This window comes from Macaca nemestrina, chromosome 1 (assembly GCF_043159975.1).
Source record: "Macaca nemestrina isolate mMacNem1 chromosome 1, mMacNem.hap1, whole genome shotgun sequence".
In the NCBI taxonomy this organism is placed as follows: Eukaryota; Metazoa; Chordata; class Mammalia; order Primates; family Cercopithecidae; genus Macaca; species Macaca nemestrina.
In genome coordinates, this window is record NC_092125.1 from 146,874,177 (window position 1) to 146,900,261 (window position 26,085).

At 40.6% G+C, this 26,085-nt stretch overlaps 1 protein-coding gene and 1 long non-coding RNA gene across 6 annotated transcripts in view; one reads left to right on the forward strand and one right to left on the reverse strand.

Moving 5' to 3' along the window:
- Positions 1–1,099: 1,099 nt before the first annotated feature.
- LOC105482786 (uncharacterized) overlaps positions 1,100–26,085 on the forward strand; it is a 54,582-nt gene continuing 29,596 nt past the window's right edge. For both annotated transcript variants that reach the window (XR_011616898.1, XR_011616894.1), the window contains exons 1-4: positions 1,100–9,037; positions 11,437–11,679; positions 12,408–12,600; positions 13,404–13,455. This is a non-coding gene — a long non-coding RNA (uncharacterized lncRNA). The remainder of the gene's footprint in view (positions 9,038–11,436; positions 11,680–12,407; positions 12,601–13,403; positions 13,456–26,085) is intronic.
- Positions 17,239–26,085, reverse strand: part of LOC105482787 (SH3 domain containing GRB2 like, endophilin B1) — a 44,466-nt gene continuing 35,619 nt past the window's right edge. For all 4 annotated transcript variants that reach the window (XM_011743127.2, XM_011743126.2, XM_071085040.1 and 1 more), the window contains 2 exons: positions 22,970–23,198; positions 17,239–22,276 (listed from right to left, as the gene is read on the reverse strand). In XM_011743127.2, coding sequence (XP_011741429.1) covers positions 22,169–22,276; positions 22,970–23,198 — 337 coding nt within the window. In that variant the 3' untranslated portion in view covers positions 17,239–22,168. The remainder of the gene's footprint in view (positions 22,277–22,969; positions 23,199–26,085) is intronic.

The following is a 26,085-nucleotide window of genomic DNA, read 5'->3' on the forward strand; positions in this document are numbered from 1 at the left end:
CCAAATGTCACATGTTCTTATTTATTAGTGGGAGCTAAATATTGAGTACATAAAGCTGGCAATAATAGACACTAGAGTCTAATATGGGGGAGGGAGGGAGCAAAGGCTGAAAAACTAACTGTTGCGTATTATGTTCAGTATCTGGGTGACAGGATCATCTGTATCACAAACCTCAGCATCACATGATATACCCATGTAACACACTTGCACATGTGCCCCCATATCTAAATAAAAGTTGAAACTATTTAAAAAAGAAATAACACTGCAGAGGGCACTGAATCTCCTTAGGCTAAATACAATTTTAATGGAAGGGAGGAGATTCTCTTTAAGGCCATGATCATATATTAGGTAAAAGCAGAGTTTTTGTTTTTTCTTTTTTAAGTCAGTGAGGTCAACAGGGATCTTAATTTACTTCTCATGCTTTGCTTAGACAAGATAATGCACTTAGTACTGCTTGGTTGGTCTTAAATGCTTGGCTGCCTTTCAAAGAGCTTTTGATTTGGGGAAGGGATAGGACAGGGCATTCCCAGGCAGTCTTATCAGTACCAGACAGTACTCAGACTGCAGCCTCCATTGTGGGAGTGTTCTTTCGTGAAACCTTTGAAAGGCTGGATCTGCTTACAGAACCATTCACTGTGGGGTCCCAGAAGTCACCGTGCAGGGATGGTTGAGCATCCCTAAGTGCACACTGGTCATTAAGCAGGAGCCTTTTACTCTTAACCATTTCCAATCCAAGACATAGTTAATAGATCCAGGGAGAGTTACAACATCATGTGGATGGGATGATGAGAGGAGGTTACCTGGAGGAAGTAGGTCTTTTTATCCATTAATTTGCTCATGAACTCAGGCTTTCTCAACAATGGTTCCTCACCTGAACCATAGTACACAGAAATTGATTTGAATGACTATCTTCTCAATTCTTCCAAGAATGGTACATAGCTAGTGCCATTCATGAAGCATAGTAGAAAAGTTAATTCACATAGTGAATAAATGGGACATTAAGGCTTAATTCTTTCATGGACTATAGTTCATTTATTCAGTATATTTACTGAGTGCCTACTTTGTAGCAGGCATTCTTTTTTTTTTTTTTTTTTTTTTTTTTTTTTTTTGAGACGGAGTCTCGCTCCGTCGCCCAGGCTGGAGTGCAGTGGCCGGATCTCAGCTCACTGCAAGCTCCGCCTCCTGGGTTCTCACCATTCTCCTGCCTCAGCCTCCCGAGCAGCTGGGACTACAGGCGCCTGCCACCTCGCCCGGCTAGTTTTTTTTTTTTTGTATTTTTTTAGTAGAGACGGGGTTTCACTGGGTTAGCCAGGATGGTCTCGATCTCCTGACCTCATGATCCGCCCGTCTCGGCCTCCCAAAGTGTTGGGATTACAGGCTTGAGCCACGACGCCCGGCCAGCAGGCATTCTTATAGGTACTGGTTATACGGTTGTGAAAAAATGAAGTCCCTGCCTTCATGGAGCTTATATTTTAGTGAAGAATTCAGATTCAGAATAAACATAATATCTATGTTATATACCTGGATCTTAAAGAAAAGATGGGATTTGCATAGTAGAAGAAAAGGGGAGGTCATTTAACATGGTCTGGGAAGGCCAGGCCATATGGAAATGGATCTTGGATCCTGCTGCTTCCTGCTCCTTCCTGCAATAAGAAGGGCTGAAAGGGCAGGCTCTTACCAGCTCTTACCACTGAAGTGCGTAATTCCTAAGCACATGCCTTTTTGTTTATGGGGTCATGGTCAGATTGCACTTTTTGGGACAAATAATCCTGAAGTTAGGTGTCACCTCAGATGGGACTAGGGATTTGGTGACAAGGCTGGGGATCTTGACCCACAGGAAGAGTGACACCTACCTACATGGTGTGAGTTAGGGCTCCTGAAGGGGTTCTTTGGCCCATCGATTATTTTCCCAAGGCCTTTTATGGTGCTCCAAATGCTACCCTTACTTTTTTGGTTTAAGGTAGAAGTTCCCAAACTTGTCCAGGCACAGTGCCTCACACCTGTAATCCAAGCAGTTTGGAATGCTGAGGTGGGAGGATTCTTTGAGCCTAAGAGTTTGAGATTGGCCTGGGGAACAGAGGTGAGACCCCTTCTCTCCAAAAATAAAAATAAAAAATTAGCCAGGCATGGTGGTGCATGTCTGTAGTGCAAGCTACTTGGGAGGCTGAGGTGGGAGGATCACTTAAGTCTGGGAGGTGGAGGCTGCAGTGAGCTATGATTTTGCCACTGCACTCCAGCCTGGGCAGCAGAGCGAGATCCTATCTCATTTAAAGAAAAAAAAAAAAAAGAAAATAAGTTCCCAAACTTTTTTTATTTTATAGCACATTTAGTGTCTCAATACTTCTTTCATGAAACAAGCCAAAATAAACATCTAACTCTTTTGTTTACTAAGTAAGTCCAAATAACTTAATAGTAGTATTTGTTTAGGGTCTGACAGATGTGTCTGGGCTTCCCTTGAAAAAATTTAAAATGTCCTGCAGTGCCCCTGTGAGTTCACTAAGGAACACTTAGCATATGTTTGTCATTATGAACTTAAGGCATAGAATGTCCCTAAGATATAAAGGTTCTTCACAGGGGTAAGTCATTATCAACCTTGAATGCCAGATGCATCCATAAGGTTTGTTATGGAGTGGTCTTAGCCTAAACAGATGGGACACAGAGTGACTGTGTTGATGGAAGAAAAAAGTTTAAAGGCTAGACTCTAAAGTGCTTGTGGTCATCAGATAAACCTGTGAAGGGAAAAGGCTGCAAACCAGAAGGAGAAAGACAAAGGTACTGGGAGCCCTGTGTGGGGAGCCCTTAGAGCCATATGAAGTGAGAAAAAAGGGTAGACGATGAAGTGAATGCGAGTTAGCTACACCCTGTGTGGTCTGTAGCCCCCAGCATGTACCCATTCAAGTCAGAGCCTCTCCCTGGTGTGAGAGGCCATACCGAAGGACTGGCTCACTCTCTTTAGTTGGACCAGCACACTGATATTCCTGGTGTTCCAAAGGTGCCCCCCATTCTTTGCCCTACCTGTTCCACCTCCTAAGTGAGCTTCCGGGATGGGCAGGACAGACCATCTCGGTATCCCACTCACTTTGTTTCTGTACACAAACATTTTCTAGACTCTACCTTGAGCCAGGTGCTCAGGTGCTAAGGATGAACGAAGCACAGTCTCTGTTGATTTGCTTGGAGTGGAATCTCAACGTATACCTGGATGACCTTGAGACTCCCCTAGTCTCTTTTCCTCTTGGCTGGGGGAGTTTCCGGTTTATCATGCTTTAGGGAAATATGGGTCTTTTGACTAGCTCTGTTCCACACAGTGCCTTCGTACTTTGACGATTCATTTCATTTCCCTGATTCACAGTGCAGGAAGAAACTGAGTGAGAACTATAAAATACCTAAGACTCTAAAATGACAATGATTGCAAGATGCATCCAATATTTATATATCCCCAATGAAGAAAAAAATACTGCCAATTATAGTTGTAAGATCTCGCTGATTTTAAGGTATATCTTGTTTTTAGAAATGTTGAAATGTGAAAGACAGGTGCGTCTTAGAATAGATAAACTATGGTAACATTGAGTAAGCATCTATGATGGTTAGGCATTGGGGTTAGGCACTATTTATGTAATCTCAGTCAACCTCTACCTTCTATATCCCTAATGATCAATATCTGCATAACTAAGACATATTCTATTTTTTGCTACATCACCAATAGACTGACCTCTTAGTTTAGGTTTTTCCTAAAGCAGAGCCCAAGTCAAGGACTTACAGAGGAAGGTAGGTATTTGTGAGGAGATCCCAGCAAGCAGGTGTGAGGAGATAGGGAGAATGCACAAGGAAAAGGAAACAGTCAATCAAGTGTGCATTGTCAAGGTCACTGCTTTAGGCTAAAGGGGCTCAACTCTGCAGGGACCATTGAAGCCTCCAGAATTGTCCACCCATAGGAGGGAAGGTTGGGGCATTTGCCTAATGGCTCCTGTTCTTCTTTGGTTGAGAATTGTCCTTGGGGGCTTTGACTACTCTCTCTTTCTGGCTGAACATGAGTGTGGGCTGAGTGGGCTCCTGTGCTTTTCGAGAAAGTCTTGTGGTGGAAGAACAGAGGCAGGGTCCACTCGAAGTGACGCTATTCATCACAGCTGCAGGTGTGGGTGAGGGGATGAGATGCAGGGCAACAAGGGCATCTGCCGCACTCATGAGAAAACACGGGAGGGCTTAAACTTCTCCTTGTGCCTGGGCTAGTTATTGGGATACATTTCTATCACTTGCAACCTCGAGTTTTGATGGACCCAATCGTTTGATGAGTCAGAGGACTTCGGATCCCCAGTTTTAGTCTTGCCTCTGTGTGGTCTTGGGTAGGAATAATCACTTCCCTGGGCCTCAGCTTTCTCCTCTCCTGAATGAGGGAGGTGGACTTCAGGACTTCACGGGTTCTGAGGGGTCCCTTGGTCAATATTCTATCACTTGACCCCAAGTTTCTATTGGCCGTGACTATACTGATGATGAGTTTCAGCATCAGCTACCTTGCTACCCACCCTTTTCTCTTCTTAAATAGCTTCTTGAAGGCTACACAGACAGTAAGGGGTGAGACTAGGAGTTACATGCAGGTTTGTCTGACTACACCAGATGACCCTGGTTCCACTTAGTAACACAGAACTTAAATCAAATTTTCATCGTTCTCGAATCCATTCATTCATTTAATGAAATTTTACCGAGTGCCTACCCTGTGTCAGCTACCATGCTAGACTCTGGTATATGGCAGCAAAAGACAAAGTTCTTGTTCTTTTGGAATTTATATTCTAGTGGAGAGGGACATATAATAAGCAATTGGACAATTAAGTACTGAGGAGAAGGTATCAGAATAAGAATGAAGAATAAGGCAGGGTAAGGAGATAGAAAGTGGTGGAGTGCTATTTTGTATAAGATGCAGCCTGGTGGCCAGCAAGGTCTTTGCCTATGGCCTTCATTTGTATGGCAGATGTCTGAATGCCAACCTCTGAAGGTTGACAACACTTCCCTAATTCCTCCCACTGCTCCCCTCCATTTCTAGCTGGATCTTTGCGTGGAAGGTTGTATTTTCCAAAGATGGCTATAACAGTATCTTCTACTCCACATGCTCCTCTTAGAATGTGGCTTTGATGCACCTCACCTCAAGAGGTGGGACCTCTGCTCCCTCACTTTAAATATGGGTGGGTTTCTGACATTGAAAGAAGTATTATTTTGTGACTTCTGAGGCTAAGTCATAAAAAGTGATGCAACAAGCAGAGAATTGAACAGATATTTGCACACCTGTATTCATAGCAGTATTATTCACAATAGTCAACAGGTGGAAGCACCCCAAATGTCCATCAACAGATGAATAAAGAAAATATGGCATATACACACAATGGAATAATATTCAGCCTTCAAAAGGATATTCTGTCACGTGCTGCAGCATGGGTGAACCTCAGAGGGACCTTGTGCTGGATGAAGTGGACCAGTCACAGAAAGACAGATGCTGCATAATTCCGCTTCTATGAAGTATCTAAAATAGTCAAATACATACAAACAGAAAGTAGAACAGTGGTTTCCAGGGGCTTGGGAGAGAGGAAAATGGGGAGTTGTTGTTTAATGGGCATAGAGTTTCAGTTTTGCAAGATGTAAAATTTCTGGAGATTGGATGCCTAACAATGTCAATGTACATAACACTAGTGAATCATACACTAAAACATGGTTAAGATGGAAGATTTTGTGTTACTTTTTTTTTTTTTTTTTGAGGTGGAGTCTCACTCTGTCACCCAGCCTAGAGTGCAGAGGCATGATCTCAGCTCACTGCAGCTTCTGCCTCCTGGGTTCAAGCAATTCACCTGCATCAGCCTCCTGTGTAGCTGGGATTACAGGCGTCCACCACCATGCCCGGCTAGTTTTTGTATTTTTAGTAGAGATGGGCTTTCACCATGTTGGTCAGGCTGGCCTTGAACTCCTGACCTCAGGTGATCTGCCCACCTCGGCCTCCTAAAGTGCTGGGATTATAGACATGAGCCACCATGCCCAGATAATGTTACATGATTTTAACCACATTAAAAAGAAAAAGGTGATACAACTTCCACTTTGCTTGCTGTAAAACCTGCACTTGAGTCCTGTGCCACCATGAAAGTGGTCCAACCACCCTGAGGCTGCCATGCTAGGAAGAAGCCCAACTCACCTGTGCAGAGAGACCACAGGAAGCAGCCCTGAGATCACAGGAATAAAGAGATGTATGGCCAGCCTTCAGCTTCTCCAGCTACCACCTGACTACAGTCTCATTAGAAACCCTGAACCAGAACGACCCAGCTAAGTTCTTTCCAAATTCCTGATCCACAGAAACCTTGAGAGACAGTAAAAGTAATTGTTCCTTGATGCTACTAAATTTTGTCATAATTTGTTCCATGGCAATAGCTAACTGGACACCTTGTCTCCGTCTCTCAGGTCAATTCTGACCACAGGGAGAAAGGATTTAAGTAGCTCTAGCCTATCACTGTGCAGTGGCTGATGGTCTGGCCCTGTAGATGCAAAGCTCCTTGAAAGAAGAGCTCTATGTCATCACTGTAGTAGTTGTGGCCTCATCCTCCAGGAGTGCTTTCTATATTTCATTCTACAAATATTTACTAAGTGCCTAATAGTCTTCATTGAGCTCTAGCACAGTCCACAGTCTCTAGAATATATTAAGCATATAAGATATGCTCCTTGATTTCAAGGAATGTAATTTAATGGAAGAAACAAACATATAAGCAAATAATTCTTCCTAATTAATTCTTTTCTTTCATTGAAACACAATTAACACCGGGGCATAATTTAGCCTGGAGGAGAGTCAGACAGGGACCTCTGAGACAGTGACATGTAAGTTGCAACTAGAAGGATGAGAAGGCATTAGTAATATGCTTGATAAATGTGTTTACCTTGGCTTGCTCTAAGCTGCGGGTGTGGTCCAGGTCTGCTCCACAGGTCTCTCATCCTGTTTGAACTAGTGCTACCAGGGCAGACATTTCTCATGGTGCTGGCGGAAGCCCAAGAGGGCAAGCCCAACTGCGCAAACATATCACAGGCCTCTGCCTATCATGCCTACTAACATCCCATAGGACCAAGAAAGGCACGTGGCAGAGCTCATCATCAACGGGGTAGCCGAGGACACTCCTCTCATAGAGATCAGAGTAAGGGGTATGTCTACCCACTTTTTGGGGACAATCCTCTACAGCGGTCACATGTCCTATATCCTCAGCTGTTAAGATCTTTGCCTGGGCTCCTGCTTTTTAATCTATGCTATTGCTTTTGTAGGTTGTGCTGACAACCACCAGGCTGTTCTCCCAGGCACTTCTAGCTGGGTCATGCCCCCTTGCCTGCTCCCTGCAGCCCTCCACGTTGGCCCATGCCAATGCCTTGTTTGAGTCTCCATCCTTGTCTGTCTGCTCCATTTCACAACACTTAACTCTCTGTGCCAGCCGTATCCAGCTACGACAAGAAAATCTGATGAAAATGTAAGGTGCTGGCAAAAATCATTTTATGGAAATTCATTAAAAAATCATCTAAGCTATTACAGTATTGAAGAATTGAATTGGAGCAGGATCATAAAACTCACTTATAGGGATGCCATGAAAATTAGCTAGTCAGTGTTCATGGTTTGAACATAAAACGAAAATTGTTATTGATTTACATATAATGTCTTTGTTGGGTTTTCCAAAAGCCTCCTCAGCTAATATATAACAGAAATGGGGAAACCAAATGTTAAGTTTAGGACCCAACCATCTTGCCTTTAGTTTTGTTTGTTTTTGTTTCGCCAGTGGTGGTAAAGATAGCAACCCTCCTCTCAGAAGAGAGCTGGCTCTGGACCTAGACATCATGAAGAACTGCAGTGTGGATTGCAAAACACCATCGCATTCATAAGTCATGGCTCATTAGATTTTTGGTGAAAAACTTCAAGGGGCATCTGTTTTCTCTCCTCCGTTCTTGCCCTACCCCTCATCACCAGGAGAGACTGTTTTATAGTAAATTATGGCCAGTTCTCCAGGCTGACTATTCAGGGCCTGCTTGACTTGGCAACCACTTTCCTCTTGCCAATGGGCATTCCTTCATTTCACAGCTTCTTAGCCCTAGCTGCTGAGAGTAGAGAAGTGGAAATGAAGAGGTGGGACTCAAGCCAGTTCATTATGCATCTTGTTGGTGGTGCTAGTAAGGGCTTGGTGGGGAAAGGAGACTGGAACTTTCCCCAGGCAAGGGAGGAGGGCTCCCGTGGCTGCCGTTCAACCCTGCATCCTAGTGTAGGGGGGAAACCTCCTTCCCCTCAAGCCTGTCTTAGCAAGGCCAATTGTGAAGGGCTTTTTCATGGGCTTTGGCTGTGTTCAGAGTCAGATGACATTGTGGTGTAATGATAATGGTCCTAATCACAAGAGGATGTTCTCAGTGAGTGGGCACCAGGCACCATACAAAGTGAATTATTTCACTCAATCCCCACAAAGACTCTAGAGTTGGGAACTATTATGGCCCTCCCTTTAAGAGGAAGGGGATGAACTTGCCCAAGGTCATGCCTCAGAGCAGCAGTAGAAACTGTGGAGAAGGAGCAAGCTGTTTGTTCTCCTGTCATCTCCCTGGCCCACCCCATGGACACACCTTCCTGTTCACGGACCTCTTCCTCTTCTAGAGGCACTGAAGCATGTGTGGATGTCTCTGTCATACTCTCCTTCACCTTGGTGGAGGGATTCACCAGAGCTCCTGTCCAGCCCACTCCCTACCTGCTTGTGTGTGTGATTTCCATGTGTGCATTGTGGGAGCTGCCTACACAGCAGAGCCTCTGCCCAGCCTCGGGTCCTCTTGCCAGTTTTCAGGCAACTAAAGGTCCACGGGCGGTTGGTCACACTGACTTTGGATCCAGACTGCCTGGGTTCTAATCCTGCTTCTATCACTTATCAACTCTGTGACCTTGGGAAGTCACTTAACTTCTCTACGCCTCAGTTACTTGAGGCTAACAATTGTGCTTACTGCCTAGAGCTGCTGTCGGGGTCCAGTGAGATCATGCGTGTACAGCGCCATCAATCACATGGTAAGTGCTCAGAAAACACGAGCTATTATTGTGTCCTACTACATGTTGGTTACTGCCCTGGAACTAGAGGATCATAGAAAAGCCTGGGCTTGGAGAAATTTAGGGGTCTTCAACAACTCTGCACTGTTCTGGGTTCGGCTGCACCATCAATTTTCCGGCACATTACAGATTAAGTAGGCTTTGGTATTACCATTTGTATTATATAAAATGTACTCTGTGTTCCAATCAGCTGACTTTCCAAAGAACCTTTGGACAAGTTACTGATAGAGCTGGGTAGACTGGAGACAGAACAGAAGACGTGCTCATTTCCTATACCAGGGATGAGGTTAGAAAGAGTCCCTGCTTACACTGAGAAGGGGCTTCTCAGCCCATTGTCAATACCATAATAGTGGGTGCCACATGGGTTTAAGGAACATGAAGGAAGGGATATCAGTTCCTGGAATAGCACCCACTGGGCAGGAACACCAAACTGTGCTTGAGTTGTTTGCTCAGCTGTATTTCAGAGGCTGTACTCTACCTTGGTTACAGAAAGGGTAAGTCTCTGCTCCTATCCATTTTAAACACTGGCCATTGGCCAAGTTAAGTGGTATAATAGTGCATTGTGGAGTCCTCTGTAGATACCGAGAGCAAGTCTTTTGGAATTAGGGAGGCCTGGGTCAAAGCCCAGGCTCTGCCACTCTACCAGGCTATGTGATTTAAGAGCCTTCACTTCCGCTTTTGTAAAACACAGATAAGAGTCGTACCCAACTCTCAGGTTGTTAAAATGAGATAATGAATGTAAATCACTTTAAGCACAGTGTCTGATATGCAGCAAGTATTTAAGTTACTGCGGCTTTTATTCTTTCACTTTTTGCCTCAGGTTGCAAGGTCTCTGCTGATAGGACTTTTGGGAGAGAGGAACTGGGGAACGGACTGGGGAAGACAGGCAAAGGAATCCCTGCTCAGCCACCCTGCCCATTACTGTAGTCCCTGTGATCAGTGATGTGAAGCTACCGCAAATATAGCGAATGACTGAAAATAGAAGGTTATCTTTCAACTGCAGCCAGGTGGTTTTTTATACAGACACATGGCTGATAAGAGCTTAACAAGTTTCTGGGTTTATTACCAAACTCAGATCATTGTTTTTGCATTTTGCATTGGAATGTATGCACCATTGGTGGATATGTGTTATCCAAATTAGGGAAATATAGATATGACCAGTGATCTCTCCAGTTCTGAAGTAGTGAACAGATAGTTTTGCTGTGTGTTCAGTAAACTCTATAGTATAGCATTGTCACAGTAATAAAGAAGTCACTATTCCAGCAAAATAATCCAAACCCAGAAAGTTAATCCAACTCATTTAATAATATGCACCCTAGTTGTTGCGCTGTATGGCAGTGAAACAAAATTGATAAACTATTTACAAATATGACCATATTTTCCTTAGTTCCTCCATTGAACAGTCATATTATCAGCCATTCTCTTTGCTGGTTGTTCAGTGTGTTCATGGTCAGTATCACTGTTGACACAATTCCCCCATCCAAGCCATGCCTTCTGCTACCTACTGCCCTTCTTCTTTTTCCTCCAGGGCATTCTTTTTCCCCAGGACCCATAGATCCTTTAGTCTCAGCAGCCCACCTAGCTCAGCTATCTGGGTGTTGGGGAGCTCAAGTTTGCAGAAAATGGTCTTAAAATTAGCTAGAGTGGGCATCATGCTGGGAGTCAAAGGGAAAGTGGGAATGGGCCATGAAGGGAGGTCTAGAGTGCTGGCTTCCTGTGCCTGACAGTCTTGGGGTAAAGGAATGATGCATTAGTATCAAGAGAAAAAAGAAAAGGGAGATGTAACTCAGGAAATCTATTTTCTCTAGAGACTGAGGAGCCTTGAAATGAGCTCAGCAGATTTACGCTTAATGTCTCTATCTAAACTTTGGTTTTCTCATCTGCAGAGGAAGGACAATCTCTACCTCATAGCATTGTTGCAAGAATGAAATTAGAGAATGTGTAAATCACCCCACACAGTGACTGGCATGTGGTAAATGCCAATGATTGGCATCTATTTTTTAAAATAATGTGCTCTTGTCCTGCCGAATAGGGTATATAAACTCCTCAGTGGAAACTGAGACACTGGCTAGAAAGAAACAATAAAATTATATCACTTTCTTACCTTGATAAAAGAAAGATACGCAGAACATATTCCCTTACAGCTGAATTTCAAAATAAACTTCCAATCCATGGGCTCTTTTCCCTGTTCCTGGAAAAATTATATCCTGAGCATGCTCATGTGCTTACCAAATTACTCATTAATGAATGCTCTATTTATTGCATAGAGTCAGTTAAATGATATTACGTTTTAGTTAAATTTGATAGCTTGGAGTAATTTTGGGGGGGCCTGTCATTACCCTCTTTCATTGTTTTTGCAGGTGAGTCAGCTTTGAGGTGAGAGACAGGTGGCTTCTCTGCTATATGTAAACAAGTGACTCTCAAACATGTGCATCAGAATCACCTGGAGAGCTTATTGAACCACAGGACGGCAGAGTCCACCCCTGACAGATTCTGGGGCCTGCATTTTGAGCAGCTCTGACTTAAACCAACACTGATTTCTCTGCACTTTCAGCTGTGGCAGTGATGGGACTGGCAGCTCCCTGCTTGGCTTGACAACCTTTGTAGGTTTCTTTAGTTGGTTAAGTAGCAGTTTATAGCTACTTTATGTTAAGAGCAATACTTTTTCTGCCCCAAGGAAAGTTACTAACCTGGGAAGAGTGCAGAAAATAATGGGCCATTGACCATATTTAGGCGGCACACTCCAAAAATAGGTGTCTGTGTTCCACACTGATTAAGAGCTTGGGCTTTGGAGTTGGGAAGGCAAGCAATGAGACTTCTTTGCCATTTCTCTAGCTGTGCGGCTCTCTAAATTTTGTTTTCTTGTCTGTAGAATGGGGAAAATATACTTTCTTGACAGGTTTCAAGAAGGTAAAGCACATAAAGTGCTCAATAAGTGTTAGCAACTTTTTCCAAGGGGATGTGAAAGCCCAATGATGCCTAAGACTGTGAGTGCCACTGTTCATATATACTCATTAGAATCCACTAGAACGTCTGAGCACAAAGTTCGTCCTTTTGAGGTCTAAGTCAGCCCAGGTAGAGAGGGATTTCTAAAAAGTTTCTCACAAAGTGTTATTCAGCCTTTTCTAGAAAGTTCAGACTGAAGAGCTTTATACTCTAAAATATAAAGAAAACAACCCCATCAACGAGCTGCCAGTAGAACTGTGCATGCTGTTCAAGTTAATTCACAGTTAATTAAAACATGAACAACTTTGGCTTGTTTAGAACATGGTACAATGCAAGAGCTGGATGGATCTTAGAGATCATCTGGTTCAATCCTTTTATTTTACAGATACAAAAATCTGTGGGGCTGAGAAATTAAGTGAATAATTTGCCTGAAGGTACACAACCACAAATTTAATTTCTACTGGACTTGCTGGGTAAATGCTCTCAGAAAGAATGGCTTATGGACGATTCTAAAACCACAATCATTTCAGTCTTCTGTGACATGTAATTGATTTACATTCAAACAGCCTGGATAGAAGGTAAATTCATTTAGTTTCCTAGGGTTATTATAAAACAAATTTATCTTGAGGCATTCATCAGGAAGTTACATGAAATGAAGCTGGTCATTTTATTGAGTGTATGATAGAAATTGTTTTATAGTCACACAATGCAATTGGAAGCATATGCTTTGAAAAACTTCGGGTAAATATGATCATGGTGATATTCTATGATGTGGCAATAGTTGTGGCAATAATGGGGCTGGCAGCTCCATTATTGAAGCTTCAATTGTCCCATTTTTCTATGTGTAGAAGCAGACCCTGACTGTTTTCTGAGAAAAATCTTGACCCTTTCTCCAAGTACTGTTTTTTTTTTTTTTTTTTCTTTTTGCAGAGGCACAGTGACTTTCTATATAGATTTCAGTTACTTTTTGGTGAAAAGAATTTAAACTCATTTTCTACATGATTGGTTAAAGTATAAGGATTTGTACTCCATATTCTTGAGATCTTAGCCTCCAGCCTTCAGCTGCCAAACGTCTATGAAAAGCTTTGTTATGAGAAATATATATGAAACTTTGCCCGAAAAGTATGTAGTTCATTCATTACTTTAGAAATTCTAATAGTGACAATAATAATAGTTAGAAATTGTTAAGTATTTACTATATGCCAGTTACTGAGTCTAGCACTTATGTGCTTTATTTCTTTTAATCCTCGCAACTGGTGTTTCACCAACTTTGCATGCATCAAATCACAAGAGGGCTTGTTAAAACACAAATTGCTTTGCCCCATCCTTAGGGTTTCTGATTCAGTAGCTGCCTGAGAGTGCATGTCTAATAAATTTCTAGGTGATGCTGATGCTGCTGGTCTGAGAAGTACTGTTTACTACAAACCCAGGAGGTAAGCATTTTAATCTGTATTTTGCAGATGAAGAAACAGGTTAAGGTTGTATCACTTACTGAACACACAGCTAATAAGATGGTAGAGTTGAGATTTGAAAATTTGCTTCTTTGATTCCAAAGTCTATAGTCAATTTCTGTGCTAGGTGGTTTTGCAATAAAACATTCTGGGCAGAATAGTAATAGTAACATTTTATAGCTTAGGAATAGAGTAGGACTCTATTACTCCTAACACTGGGCTCCAAATATATTAAAGCATATAGATGTCATGAGATGGTACCAATCAATGCCAGAGTGTGGGATAAAGTAACACAGCCCTTAAAAGGGACTTTATCATGAAGGTAGAAATAGGCAGGTGAGCAGCTCCCTGACACCAAGGGGAGCTATGGGACAAAGGGGAGCCTTGGTTCCGGGACTGCAAAGTGTCCAGCAGTGGAATTTATCTTCACCACACAATCTGGTGAGGGCTTTCTCCTGGGAGAATTGGCTGTGTGTGTGTAAATTTAAAGAGCCCTTGCCCTTAAGAGAGCTGTGCTTTCTGGGAAGTCTGCAATTGAGCGTTAATAGGGAAGAAATGGCTCTCATGCCACAGAGCTCTGACTTTCTGTTTGAGGCAGCAGCGAGCCAAGCACTGTGGGCTATAGGTAGCATTGAAGAAGGGGGCGGGTTAGAAGTCAGCAAGAAGCACGTCTGGGTAACATACTTGTCATCGCGTGGTTGCCTAGGCAGTGGGCCCCTGTTGTATCAGTGAGGAAAACTCTTGACATGTAACTGAGGTAAGATTTTGAATCTTGATGAGCAACCTTATTGCCTCCAGTTAAACTATATGAATTAAAACAGCATTCCATACCCACTTCTGTAGAATGCTCTATCAGATGCCAGTGGTGACCTTCCAATTTTACCAACTAAACCTGATTCACTGGCAGTGACTGCAGAAAGTTTTTGAGGCAATTAGGTTAGGAGTATGAGCTGGGATAGAAGGCCCCTCTTTACTAGCAGCTAGAAAGAAGAGGATTGACTTGTGGATGTGTCTCTGGAGATTCTAAAACATACGCAGGGGAGGGGAATCCTCCACTTGCTGATGATCTGACAGGCCAAGCCTCAGCGACATTGTGTTTCCGGGCGTCAATGTGAGTAATTTTGTGCCTATTTATACTCTCAGTTTGATGAAAACTTCAATGCAGCAGCCACATAAGATTTAATCCATGAATCAGTGCCAGCACTCTGGCCTCTTAACTCTGCTTTGGTGTTGGTGTCTCAGTGCTCTCTTGATGAGTGCTTCTTTATGAGTAGCTGTCTCCTGAGCAACCAGCGTGTTTCTATATGCGAACAGTCAATCTGAAGCCGGATCATACATCCTTCTTTGGTTCTCAGAAATCTGGGTCAGAGTTGTCATTCACAAATATCAATTGAGCAAGATCTTCTATTATACATTTTCTCATGTAAATTTTTTGAAAGAAGGGAGAGGGAGAATGTATAGAAATGGGAAAAAGGCAAGGTGGAAAAGAGGCAAGAAAAGGAGAAAGGAAGGCAATTTAGTCCATTTTACAGAAGACATCTATATAGAAAAGCTCAACAATGGAAATACCCCAATCCAACCTTGAGGTGACTGACCCTAAATCTGAAGTATAGATGTGGCCAGCAAAAGTCCAAGCTGTAACAAATTATTGTTTTGCAAAGTACGAGTCAGTGATGAGCACTGTAGAATTAACCAGAGCCAATGAGGTAATAACCATGATGATAGATTGTGGGGATTACTCTCCAAGCAAAGTAGATATGTGCTTTCTGTAATACTGATGTCCGAAAGAGCCAATGTTTCTTAGGGCAAATACACATAATAGCACCAAATCTGAATCATTGATTTTTTTGTAAACACAACGCTGTAAGCAAGCTATGGGCTTGCCAAAACTCAGCTTTAGGTGTGCTAGGAGTCAGGGGACACAAAATCCTGTTCTGGAACTAAGTTGGCAAGTAATTGTGATCCAAGGCAATGCATGTCATAGTTGTGTGTGTGTATGCAATTCTGCCTGCAGAATCCAGAATCTCTTCATAGAGGAATGAGTGTTTGAGTTTATTCTTGACAAATGAGGATCTTCAGGTGAAGCTGAACACAATAAACTATATAGAAAAGGCAAGCAGGTGTCAAAATGCCTGGTTGTCGGGAACTGCCTACTACAGGTCAAGCTTCAGAGAACTTTACTAGAACATGAGACTAAGCAGAAACATGTGTCCCAAACCCTGGTGCATCAGACTCTGAAAAGTTGTTTATAATGGTAGTCCATCTCTTCTCACTTCCAATTAGTTGTTCATCTTGTTTCGTAAGCCTGAAGCCTCCTGTATAGCCTTCCTTACTGACAACCCCTTTAAGTTATCTTACTACTAATTCTTTATTGGTTGAGTAGTTTGAGTTATAATCAACAAACAGATGTTAATTTAAATGTATTATGGTTCATCCAAGTATTAAAATGGGTTGGTCCCTGGGGTTTTGCTATGATTACTGCAGTTCAACCCTGGTCCATCTATCTTTTTGAATACTGCTAAGCAACTTTTATAATTCAGATACTTCTTTAAATAAATTTCTCTCACTATAGATGAATCAATTCTGTGATCTCCAGTCCTGGAGATGCGACTGAGACTTAGCTAATTAACAACACCGTTACTGAGCTGAGTCGCCTGTCCTGTGTCAGGCTCCCACGTAGAGGTACAGCCCCCGGAAGCACTAAGATCAGCTGTGGGCCAAGGGTGGGGGAGTATCAGAAGGGGCAGTTTGGCAAGGCTCACCACTTGAAAAGACTGTGATTACCACTTTCGTATACTGTTGTTAAGCATGGTAATGTTGAAATCTTCCACTATACATCTTGTCTGAGAGTTTTATCGGTTAGATTACTTGAATACCTGACTGGAAAAAATGAGCCGGATTCCCTAAGAATGAGGATTGTGTAGGTATAAGGACATACAAGACAATGCCCATTCACTGTGACAGCTTTCAAGGAAGATTTTCTTTGGCAATGGCAGTGATACTCCAGAGGTTGACAATAGCAACTGCTCTAACATACTTATCTATAAATCCTAGTAAGCTATATTATCATCCACTAGGTGCCAGCCACGAGTGGTTAATCCTTTCAATGCTACAAGGTAGGTTTATATTATCCTCATTCTAGAGATGAGTAAGCAGGCTCAAAGTGGGAGAGGTTTAATGACTCACAAAAGGCCAGGCAAACAAGTGGGAGAGCCACTGTTCTGCCTACCTTCCAAAATCCTACTTTCCCCACTAGGGCTACATTCCCTAAATCCATAAACAGTAAACCTGCATTAAAGATACTTCAAGATTCAAGTCTACTTAAGATTATTATTCTACTGTCTCTGCAAGCATCAGAAAGGTAATAATGCTTCCAGGAGACTGAATAAAAGCAAGAGGCAACTAGTACTACAAACATTTCCAAAGCAACACAAAATATATGATAAAGAGAGAAGAACAGTAAATATCATAATTTAAGAAAAATTTAAGACTGGTCTTTTAATTTTGCAGGATCTTTTAATCTCCCTCTTACCCTTTATTTTTAAACCAAAGACTCCAAGAACATTCTAGTTGGAAGCCCTCCAAAAGAAACCGTATTCTCTCATATACTGCTGATAAAAGTATAAATTGCTTAAAGTTTTCTAGGGGGCAACATGGCAGTAACAAAAGCTTTTAAAAACTGGCATACCCTCTTCACTAGCAATTCCACTTCAAAGTATTTATCTTCAGAAAATATGAACACATATGAGATTTATCAAGACAATGTTCTTTAAAGCACTTTATTAATGAAAGTTGGAAACCTAAAAATTCAACAGTAGTTTAATAAAATGTGGCACATATGATAGAATATCATGCAGCCATTAAGAGATGTAGAAATATACTTGATACAGCAAGACAGTCATGGTATTGTTGAGTGAAAAAAAGTTATAAAACAGTATGTACACTTTGATCCCATTAAAAAAATCTATAAATGCACAGAAAAGTCTGGAAGGCCATATACTTAAATAACAGTGGTTCTCCCTGGATGATGGAATTTTCAGTGATTTTTCTTTCTCACCAAATCTTTCTTCTTTTTGCCAACATGGCTATGACTTGTATTATAAAAAAGCATTAACAATTCTTTAAAAAGTGTCCTTTGAAGTAAGAACGAGAGCAGAACTTAGCAATCTAAGAGGCACAGGGATGTACACGTGGTTTCTGATACTGTTTTAACGGTTTGTTAAGATGTTTTGATGTTAGTCACCAATTAAAAGGCACTGTGTTAAGTGAAAACGTGGACGGTGGTAGTGCTTAGATTAAGCAATCCATTCCTAGAAACCTTCTACAGCAAACAAGTACTGGCATTCTAAGCAATACTTCCCACTGTGTATATCCTTATACCTTCATACCCACTTGTAATATAGCCCAGAAGTTTCCCCTACATGGACAGGACAATGTTGTTGGTAACGGTTACAGAAGGCAGAGCGGATTTTTCAAGTGATGTCAGAGAATAGGCCTAAAGGTGAAATGCATGTTCTCTTAGTTCTATTGCAGTGGTTCTCAAGCTTTAGAGTGCAACAGTATTACTCAAATAGCTTTTACAACAGATTGCTGGGCTCCACTCTCAGAGTTTGATTCAGTAGGTCTCTGAAAAGGCTTAAAAATTTGCATTTTTCTTTCATTCAACAAATATTTATTGAGTTCATACTATGTCCTAGGTCTTGTGCTAAGAGTTGGGAATGTAACTGGCATAAAAAGAATTATAGTTTTTATCTCAGGGAACCTACATTCCAGAGTGATATACACTAAAAAATAAATTATAAAAATAACTATAATTACAATGACTACTGCTAGAACACAATTAAGATTAGAAGACTCAGTTTTTGTCTTAAAATATTTAAAAAGCTGTCACATGGAAGACTAATTCTATGAGCCCTTGAAAACAAAAAAGTACAAATGAAGGTAGAAAGTTCTTGAAAATAATAATTAGCATTTTAAACAAGTCTCCAGGAGATGCCAATAGTGCCGGTCCGGGGTCTCGCACTTTGCGAATCACTGCTCTATTGAGTAGACTTTTTTTCTTTTTAGTTTTTCCTTGAGACAGAGTCTTACTCTATCGCCCAGGTTGGAGTACAGTGGCACAATCTTGGCTCACTGCAGCCTCTGCCTCTGGGGTTCGAATGATTCTCCTGCTTCAGCCTCCCGAGTAGCTGGAATTACAGGTGCATGCCACCACGCCTGGCTAATTTTTGTATTTTTAGTAGAGACAGGGTTTCCCCATGTTGGCCAGGCTGGTCTCGAACTCCTGACCTCAGGTGATCCACTCGCCTCAGCCTCCAAAGTGCTGGGATTACAGGCATGAACCACTGCACCCAGCCCTGAGTAGACTTTCTAATGAGCATAATATGGGAGAAAAGGCATGGGTGGTTGTGGAACTCCCTCTCCAGCATTTGAGACTCACATGAGGTGAAAGCCACTTCATCTTATCCAGAGGTCCTGAGGTAAAGTTGGCTATAGGCTAAGCTATGAAGCTATCTCTCCATTACGGCACCTCATCGAGGCTTAAAGTGCTATATAGTAGGGCAATATTTCAAAATTTCAGGTGTTTGGGAAATTCTGTCAGCATGGAGGTGAGTGGGGCCTCTATCGGTAAACAAGTCTGTGGGTTTTTGCCTTGCCCTCCATTGTCTTCTCTACTCCACAATTTACCACAGAAATGTTTTCCCAACACTAGCTTCCCAGTCTCACTTTGTTCTTTGTTCAGGGGGAGGATACCAAGAGACTACGAAGATGGCTCTACCCCACTGGTGATCCTGGCCTCAGGATTTATTTCCCATGTGACGCAGAGTGAGGAGGCACATTCCCATTTTTGAGACCCGATTTCTTGTAACATGAACTTTTCTGATTAGCACCATAAAAAGTTTTAACACCATGACCTTTTAGGTTAGATTACTTTGAGGAAAAAGGTAGACACAATCCAATCTTTTTTTTCCATTTGTAGAAGAGCCTACAATTATTTTAGTTTTTCATTCATATGTGCATGCTTTACATGTCACTATACTTTTAGATTAAGCTCAGTGGCACAGAACTTAAACAATTCTGAATTGCACCATGAATAGGCTTTCCAAGCTTTTTCTTCCACGCCTAAGAAACTTCACAGGCCTTTACTTGAGTAAAAACTAAACTTGACGTTAAGCCAAAACCAAAATAAAACCCAAACAACCAAACCCCATTAAAATAAAAAGCAATAAACCTAAGAACAAGCACATACATTGTGGTAGTTCTGTGGTAGACAAATGTACCAGAAGCCTTTGAAGCTTAACATTATTGAGGGCTTCTGTACATTACTGGGTAATTAAAATCAACTTTCACTTGATGGAAAGCTGCAAGTTCTGAAAAATGATTTATACTGACTGAGGGAAGGTTAAACTTGGGGTCTGATTTAAAGAGGGTGGAGGATAGGACTGAGAGAGAGTAAACAGAGCCCAGATGTAAAAGAGGTATCTCCGGTACACAGCGATATGCAAGACCTATAGACTTGGTAGGTTAGAGTGCCACAGCGGCTAAGAAGGGGAAACTGGTATTTACAGGATGTGTTTACTATGTGCCAAGACTTTCCCTAAAAAGCACCTGAAATACAAGATAACATTTGCTATTTAATCTTCACAACCACTCTAGGGTGTCATAATTATTGTCCTCATTTTACTGGTAAGGAAAAGGCAGTTACACATCTGAGTTGAAGCTTAAAAAGCACAGTATGTGAGGAAGACTGGATTTGAACCCAGGACCATTTCACTCCATTACCGATATTCTTTCCCCTGTATTACTATATTTCCCATAAACCTAATTTACAGTTGCTGTTTAAGTCAACCTGAAGTTTTGGTATGATCTTTCAAAGCCTAAATCTGGACTTATAGAACATAATAGATGGTACTCTAGGCTGCAGAACTTCCTTTCTCAAGGGAGAGAAAATTTCATTTACTTGGTTTTATAGAAAACTGACCAGCTTGAGCAGCTTTTGAGGGTTTAAGAATATGGCAGTTCAGAGTGAGTCAAAACATCTTGTACAACTATAACACTGCTGCAGAAGAATTTGTCTTATGACACAGAAATAAAAGGGTAACAACTACTTTTAAAGTTGAGACTGTGAGTTAAATTGTCAACATGTTTACCAAGCTCTTATTAGGAGCTCTTAACACAAAATTTTAAAATGGTGTTTAAGTGTTCATTTTTTTTAAAGTACCAAAAAGTATCATTTTAATAGCTTAACATTCCCTCAATAAACGAACTATACTTCTGTACTTCATGCTTAAGTTAGAGTAAATTACTTTAGTTGACAGAATGTGCTATGCTGTCTTGGTTACACATCTCTTTATCTGGACCAGTTCTTCCCCAAACCATCTCCCACTCCCAAAATTGGAGTTATGTGACTCCCAAATACAGTACCCTGTATCTTCCCCATCACAACACTAATCCTATTATAGGACAATTGCTTGTTTAAGTTTCTGTATCCTTTAATGGTCTTTAAGCTCTGTGGGGGCAAGAACTGTGTGCATATTGTTCAGGATAATATCCCCAGTTGACCAGCACAGTATCTGGCCCTCAACAAATGTTTGTTGAATGAATGAATGAGAACAGAAATCTTACCATGGAAAAAATCTGCCAATTTGCTGATTTATAGCAATGGCCCAAACAGCAATTTTCTAGCTTCCAATGTGTCACTAATAATTTCATTAGTATGTGTTTCATAACCAGAGATCCTCATCAAGATAGCCTGTGTTCATTAATAAGTTTTCAATGTTTTAATAGTAAGCTCGGAGTGACCCAAAATTTATTTTGTTCGTATACAATTTATAATGTAGTTGCATCATTCCATATTTTTATACAAATTTGTTGTTCAATAAGAACAAATTCTCTTTACTGTACCACAGTATGTTATTAATGGATCCAATCCCAATTATGCATTAAATTGTGCCAATTGAATAATCTTAAAAACTTTATGTTTAATGAAGTAAATTTGTCCTAGACTTTCTAGAACCTTAACAACAAATTTATCTGAGAAATATGGTATTGCTTTTCAAGAACTAGTTGTTCTTAAATTTAAAAGAAACCATTCTGTAGTGTTTAAAAAACCAAACAACTCTCAAAATAACCCATCAAAACATAGTATTGATTATTTGATTTCTGCTGGAAAACCAGGTAAACATAGTATAATTGCGTTTTTGTCTATGAAAGTATTCAGAAAATTCTACTTTTCACAAAAGAGGTTTATATCCTACAGCTCTTTTTAAGACCGAAAGTTTAAAATAAATTCTAATTTTATTCTTTGGCTATTAATTATACCTAATAAATGAGTCACTGATATCAATTCACAATAGATTTATTTTACATAAAAGAAAAAGCTTGCTGTTAATGAAAAATCCAGTAGAAAACAGTTCTGCTTTAAGTTGAGGCTCAAAAGTAGAAGCTGCTTATTAGTGAAACCTCAATAAAAAGAGAATTTTGTAAGAAAACATTCTTGGCATGAAAGCTCTAACATGAATTCTGTAATGAAATATTTACCATGCAACTTTATCGGCAGAAAGGCCGGTTTCTGATGGCTGCTATTTTCAGTCTCTTAACACATTAACATGGAAGATACTTAACCTGCTTTATTTAGAGTTAATTGTATATAAATACAATGTCATGATGGGTAACCTTTCCATAGTCCACCTATTTAATTGAGCAGTTCTAAGTAGGTAATTGGCACCTTGCCCTTCTGGTTTCCCCTTTCCCCCATCAGCCAGTCTGAATCCATTCCAACAACACTGAACACAGTGATCACCTGCAAAATAAAATACTTCCAGTCATTAACTACATTAAAAAATAAACATGTAGAAAAACAATCAGATTTGTATTTAATCTGTTTAAATTATTCACCAAAAGGACTTTAAACATTATCATCAATTGTGCTGAAAAACAAAGGATTTACTTGTTACTATTTTTTTTGAGGCAGGGTCTCATTCTGTTGCCCAGGCTGTAGTGCAGTAGCATGATCATGGCTCACTGCAGCCTTGACCTCCCGTGTTCAAACGATCCTCCCACCTTAGCCTCCTGAGTAGCTGGGACTACAGGCGCACACCACCATGCCCAGCTAATTTTTCATATTTTTTATAGAGATGAGGTGTCGCTATGTTGCCCAGGCTGGTCTCGAACTCCTGGCCTCAAGTGATCACCCTGCCTTGGCCTTCCAAAAGTGCTGAGATTACAGGTGTAAGCCACCATGTCTGGCCTAGATAAAGGATTTTATTGGAGGGAGTTTTATACATCTTCAAGTTATTTGGCAGTTAAAAGTTTTAAATATTTCTATGATATTCTATTACATTAAAGAATATTAATTAAAATTTTATGTTAATATAACTATCTGTAATCTATGAAACTGTTTCCAAATAACTAATGAGGAATTTGCATTTTGTTATAATATTAGAAGGTATGTCAATTCCTGATATATTTTCCTTCTCATACCCACAATACTCACCTCATCTGCCAGAAGTGATAATTCAGTACTGTTTGCTGCATCATAATCATAGAGAACCCTGGCCTTTCTGCTGCCACTACACTCCTTAAGGTCACTGAGGTTGGAAGGAGAGGTGATTACTAGGCCACTTGTTGAAGCCATGGCGGAAGAACCAATCGCATTTGGTAAAACTGATGGTACAGGTGCCACAGAAGTCTGATTGTTGTTACTAAGATAATTGGATGGAAAACTGTTGAAAAGAAAACAGTGAATTATCTATTTCCAAGTGACTAAAGTTCCTTAATACCACCACTTGGTGGCGCTGTTTACTTTCTACCAAACTTCACATTGGAAAAGATTTACAGATACTACTACAATGACAGAGTGTATCTATCTTCCTTTTCCCTCTTGGGCCAATTATACTAGAGACAACTCAGGTGGTATTCAAATATAAATCCTTGAAAGTTTGTTTCAAAACTGTCCTTGTAATATTAACTTAAAATTAATGGCTGTATTTTTTTCCCCAGGAAAAATAGATGGTTTATTATGGTTTATTTTGAAAGCACTGCCCAAAAGCTTCCATTAGAATGTTTTCTTAATTTTTTCTTTATGAATTATTAAATAAAAATATTGATGAAAAACTACTTAAATATTAGATACTACAAGTATGAGGCTTTTTCAACTTAATTCTTTGAGAAATATTTGAATAACTAAACCCTTTTTTCATAAACTGGTCCATTCATATTTTCCTATTCAAATAAAATATTTATTGTCATTTATATGTAAGTATTATTTATTTGTATCTACATGTTCAGCATGACTATGAGAAGCAGAAGACATAACGATGAAATGATACTATTCCCTTAAGGACATACAGTGAGAAGGTAGACATTCAAATAATATGACTGCTAATTATCTCAATGAAATCGAAGACTCAATGGTAGAATAGGACACATTTTACAAGTTCATTTCTATTTTTTAGAAAAATTTTTATTAGAAATCAGTGATTTTTGTGATTAATGTGCTCATAAATAATTTGAAGATAATTAGAATTTTCAGTTTATTTTAAGGCTAGTTTCCCCAATAATACTAAATAGAAAACAGTAGAAAATAGCTGGTCTGACATCATTCTAATTCAACCATTTCTAAGCTAAAAAATTATCTACGAAAATTCGTTGTTAAGTTTTAATCAATTCATTAAACTAGAAAAGTCCCCTTTTTCTCTTCATGACCACTATACCATCTGGAAATCATTTCAGGCATCAGTAAAATTCCCTGTATCCTTAACCTCTTCTCTAAACCTTCCCTTCATCCTCCTGTGCTAGTGTTTATCTCCCATACTCCTCTTTTATCACTGAACCTAGAGGTCAATGGAAGAGTCTTATGTTCTTCATCACTGTTATTTAGACTCTTTTCTGTAAACAATTCTGGCCAATCCTTCAACTTCATGTTATTCGACTATACTACATTATCTTTCCCTCCCACAGTATCGTATTTTATCATATTATCATATTTTAACATATTATCTTTCCTTCCCACATTATATTTTCTCCATCTATTGTATCATTCCCATCACTTAAAGAGATACCCAGTATCTCTTGTTGTAATCACCTAAAGATGCCTCATTCCCCTACTTTCATTTCTAGAAGATTTTAGCACCTGGCTCACTTGACATTGTATCTTAATTCTTGGTGACTTTAGTATCCATATGGACAGTTCTTCCAACACTTTAGCCTCTTAGATCCTCGAACTCTTCTATTGACTTTATACCTGATCCTAGTTCAGCCACCCATTCCCACAGTCACATCTAGATCTTACCAATTCCAGTAACCACAACCCTTCCAATAATAATAGTTTCTACTATCCCATTCTTTGACCATCGCCTTTTTCTTTCAAGTGCTCTCACATCAACAAGCCTACCAGGGTCTATGATCCTACCAACACCTTCATGTCCATATTATAATAACCCCTTACATATGCTCTCATTTCTTATGCCTCTCCCTTCATTGTACTCATTTGGTAAAAACCTATTTACCTGCTCGGTATCCATGCATCTACTTTAACAGGAGAAACACAGAAAAGCTTTGTTTTACATTCAATTTATGATTAGGAACCTCAAGTGCGTCCACATGCCACCAGGCAATGATACAACATTTCTCTAGTCCATTCACTTTCACTTTCCATTCCCCTGATGACTATTTCATACCCTCTTGCCCATCCTCAAAATTTCACCAGTTCTCCCCATAACCATTACACTCAGCTGATGAGTTTGCTTCCTTTTTTTCCCCAGACGGAGTCTCGCTCTGTTGCCCAGGCTGGAGTGCAGTGGCACAATCTCGGCTCACTGCAACCTCTGTCTCCCAGGTTCAAGCGATTCTCCTGCCTCAGCCTCCTGAGTAGCTGGGATTACAGGCGCCCACCACCACGCCCAGCTAATTTTTGTATCTTTAGTAGAGACGGGGTTTTACCATGTTGGTCAGGCTGGTCTTGAACCCCTGACCTCATGATCCACCTGCCTTGGTCACCCAAAGTGTTGGGATTACAGGCATGAGCCACAAAAGAACAATCAGGAACTCTTTTTTTTTTGATACAGGAGTTCACTCCTTTTGCCCAGGTGTAGCACGGTGGTGCAATCTCGGCTCACTGCAACCTCTGCCTCCCGGGCTTAAGCAAAGAATTCTCTCGCCTCAGCTTCTTGAGTAGCTGGGACTACAGGCATGCACCTCCACACCGAGTTAATTTTTGTATTTTTTGTAGAGACAGGGTTTTGCCATATTGCCCAGGCTGATCTCAAACTCCTGAGCTCAAGAGATCCGCCCACCTTGACCTCCCAAAGTGCTGGGATTACAGGCATGAGCCACTGTGCCCGGCCAGGAAACTCTTTAATGAGCTGTCTATGCTCCTGATGTCAATTCCTCCACATGTGCACAAAATCTCATTCCTTTTTGCCTATCTAGGATATCACTCTACCAATTCTTCCCTTTCCCCTCCCACATTATCATATTTTCTCCATCTACTGTATCATTCCCATCAGCTTACAAACATGTCCTTATTTCTCCTATCTTAAAAAACAAGCAAAAAATTGCTAGACACCCCTTTCTCCTCTGGCTACTGCCTCATTCCTCTGTTCCTCTTTA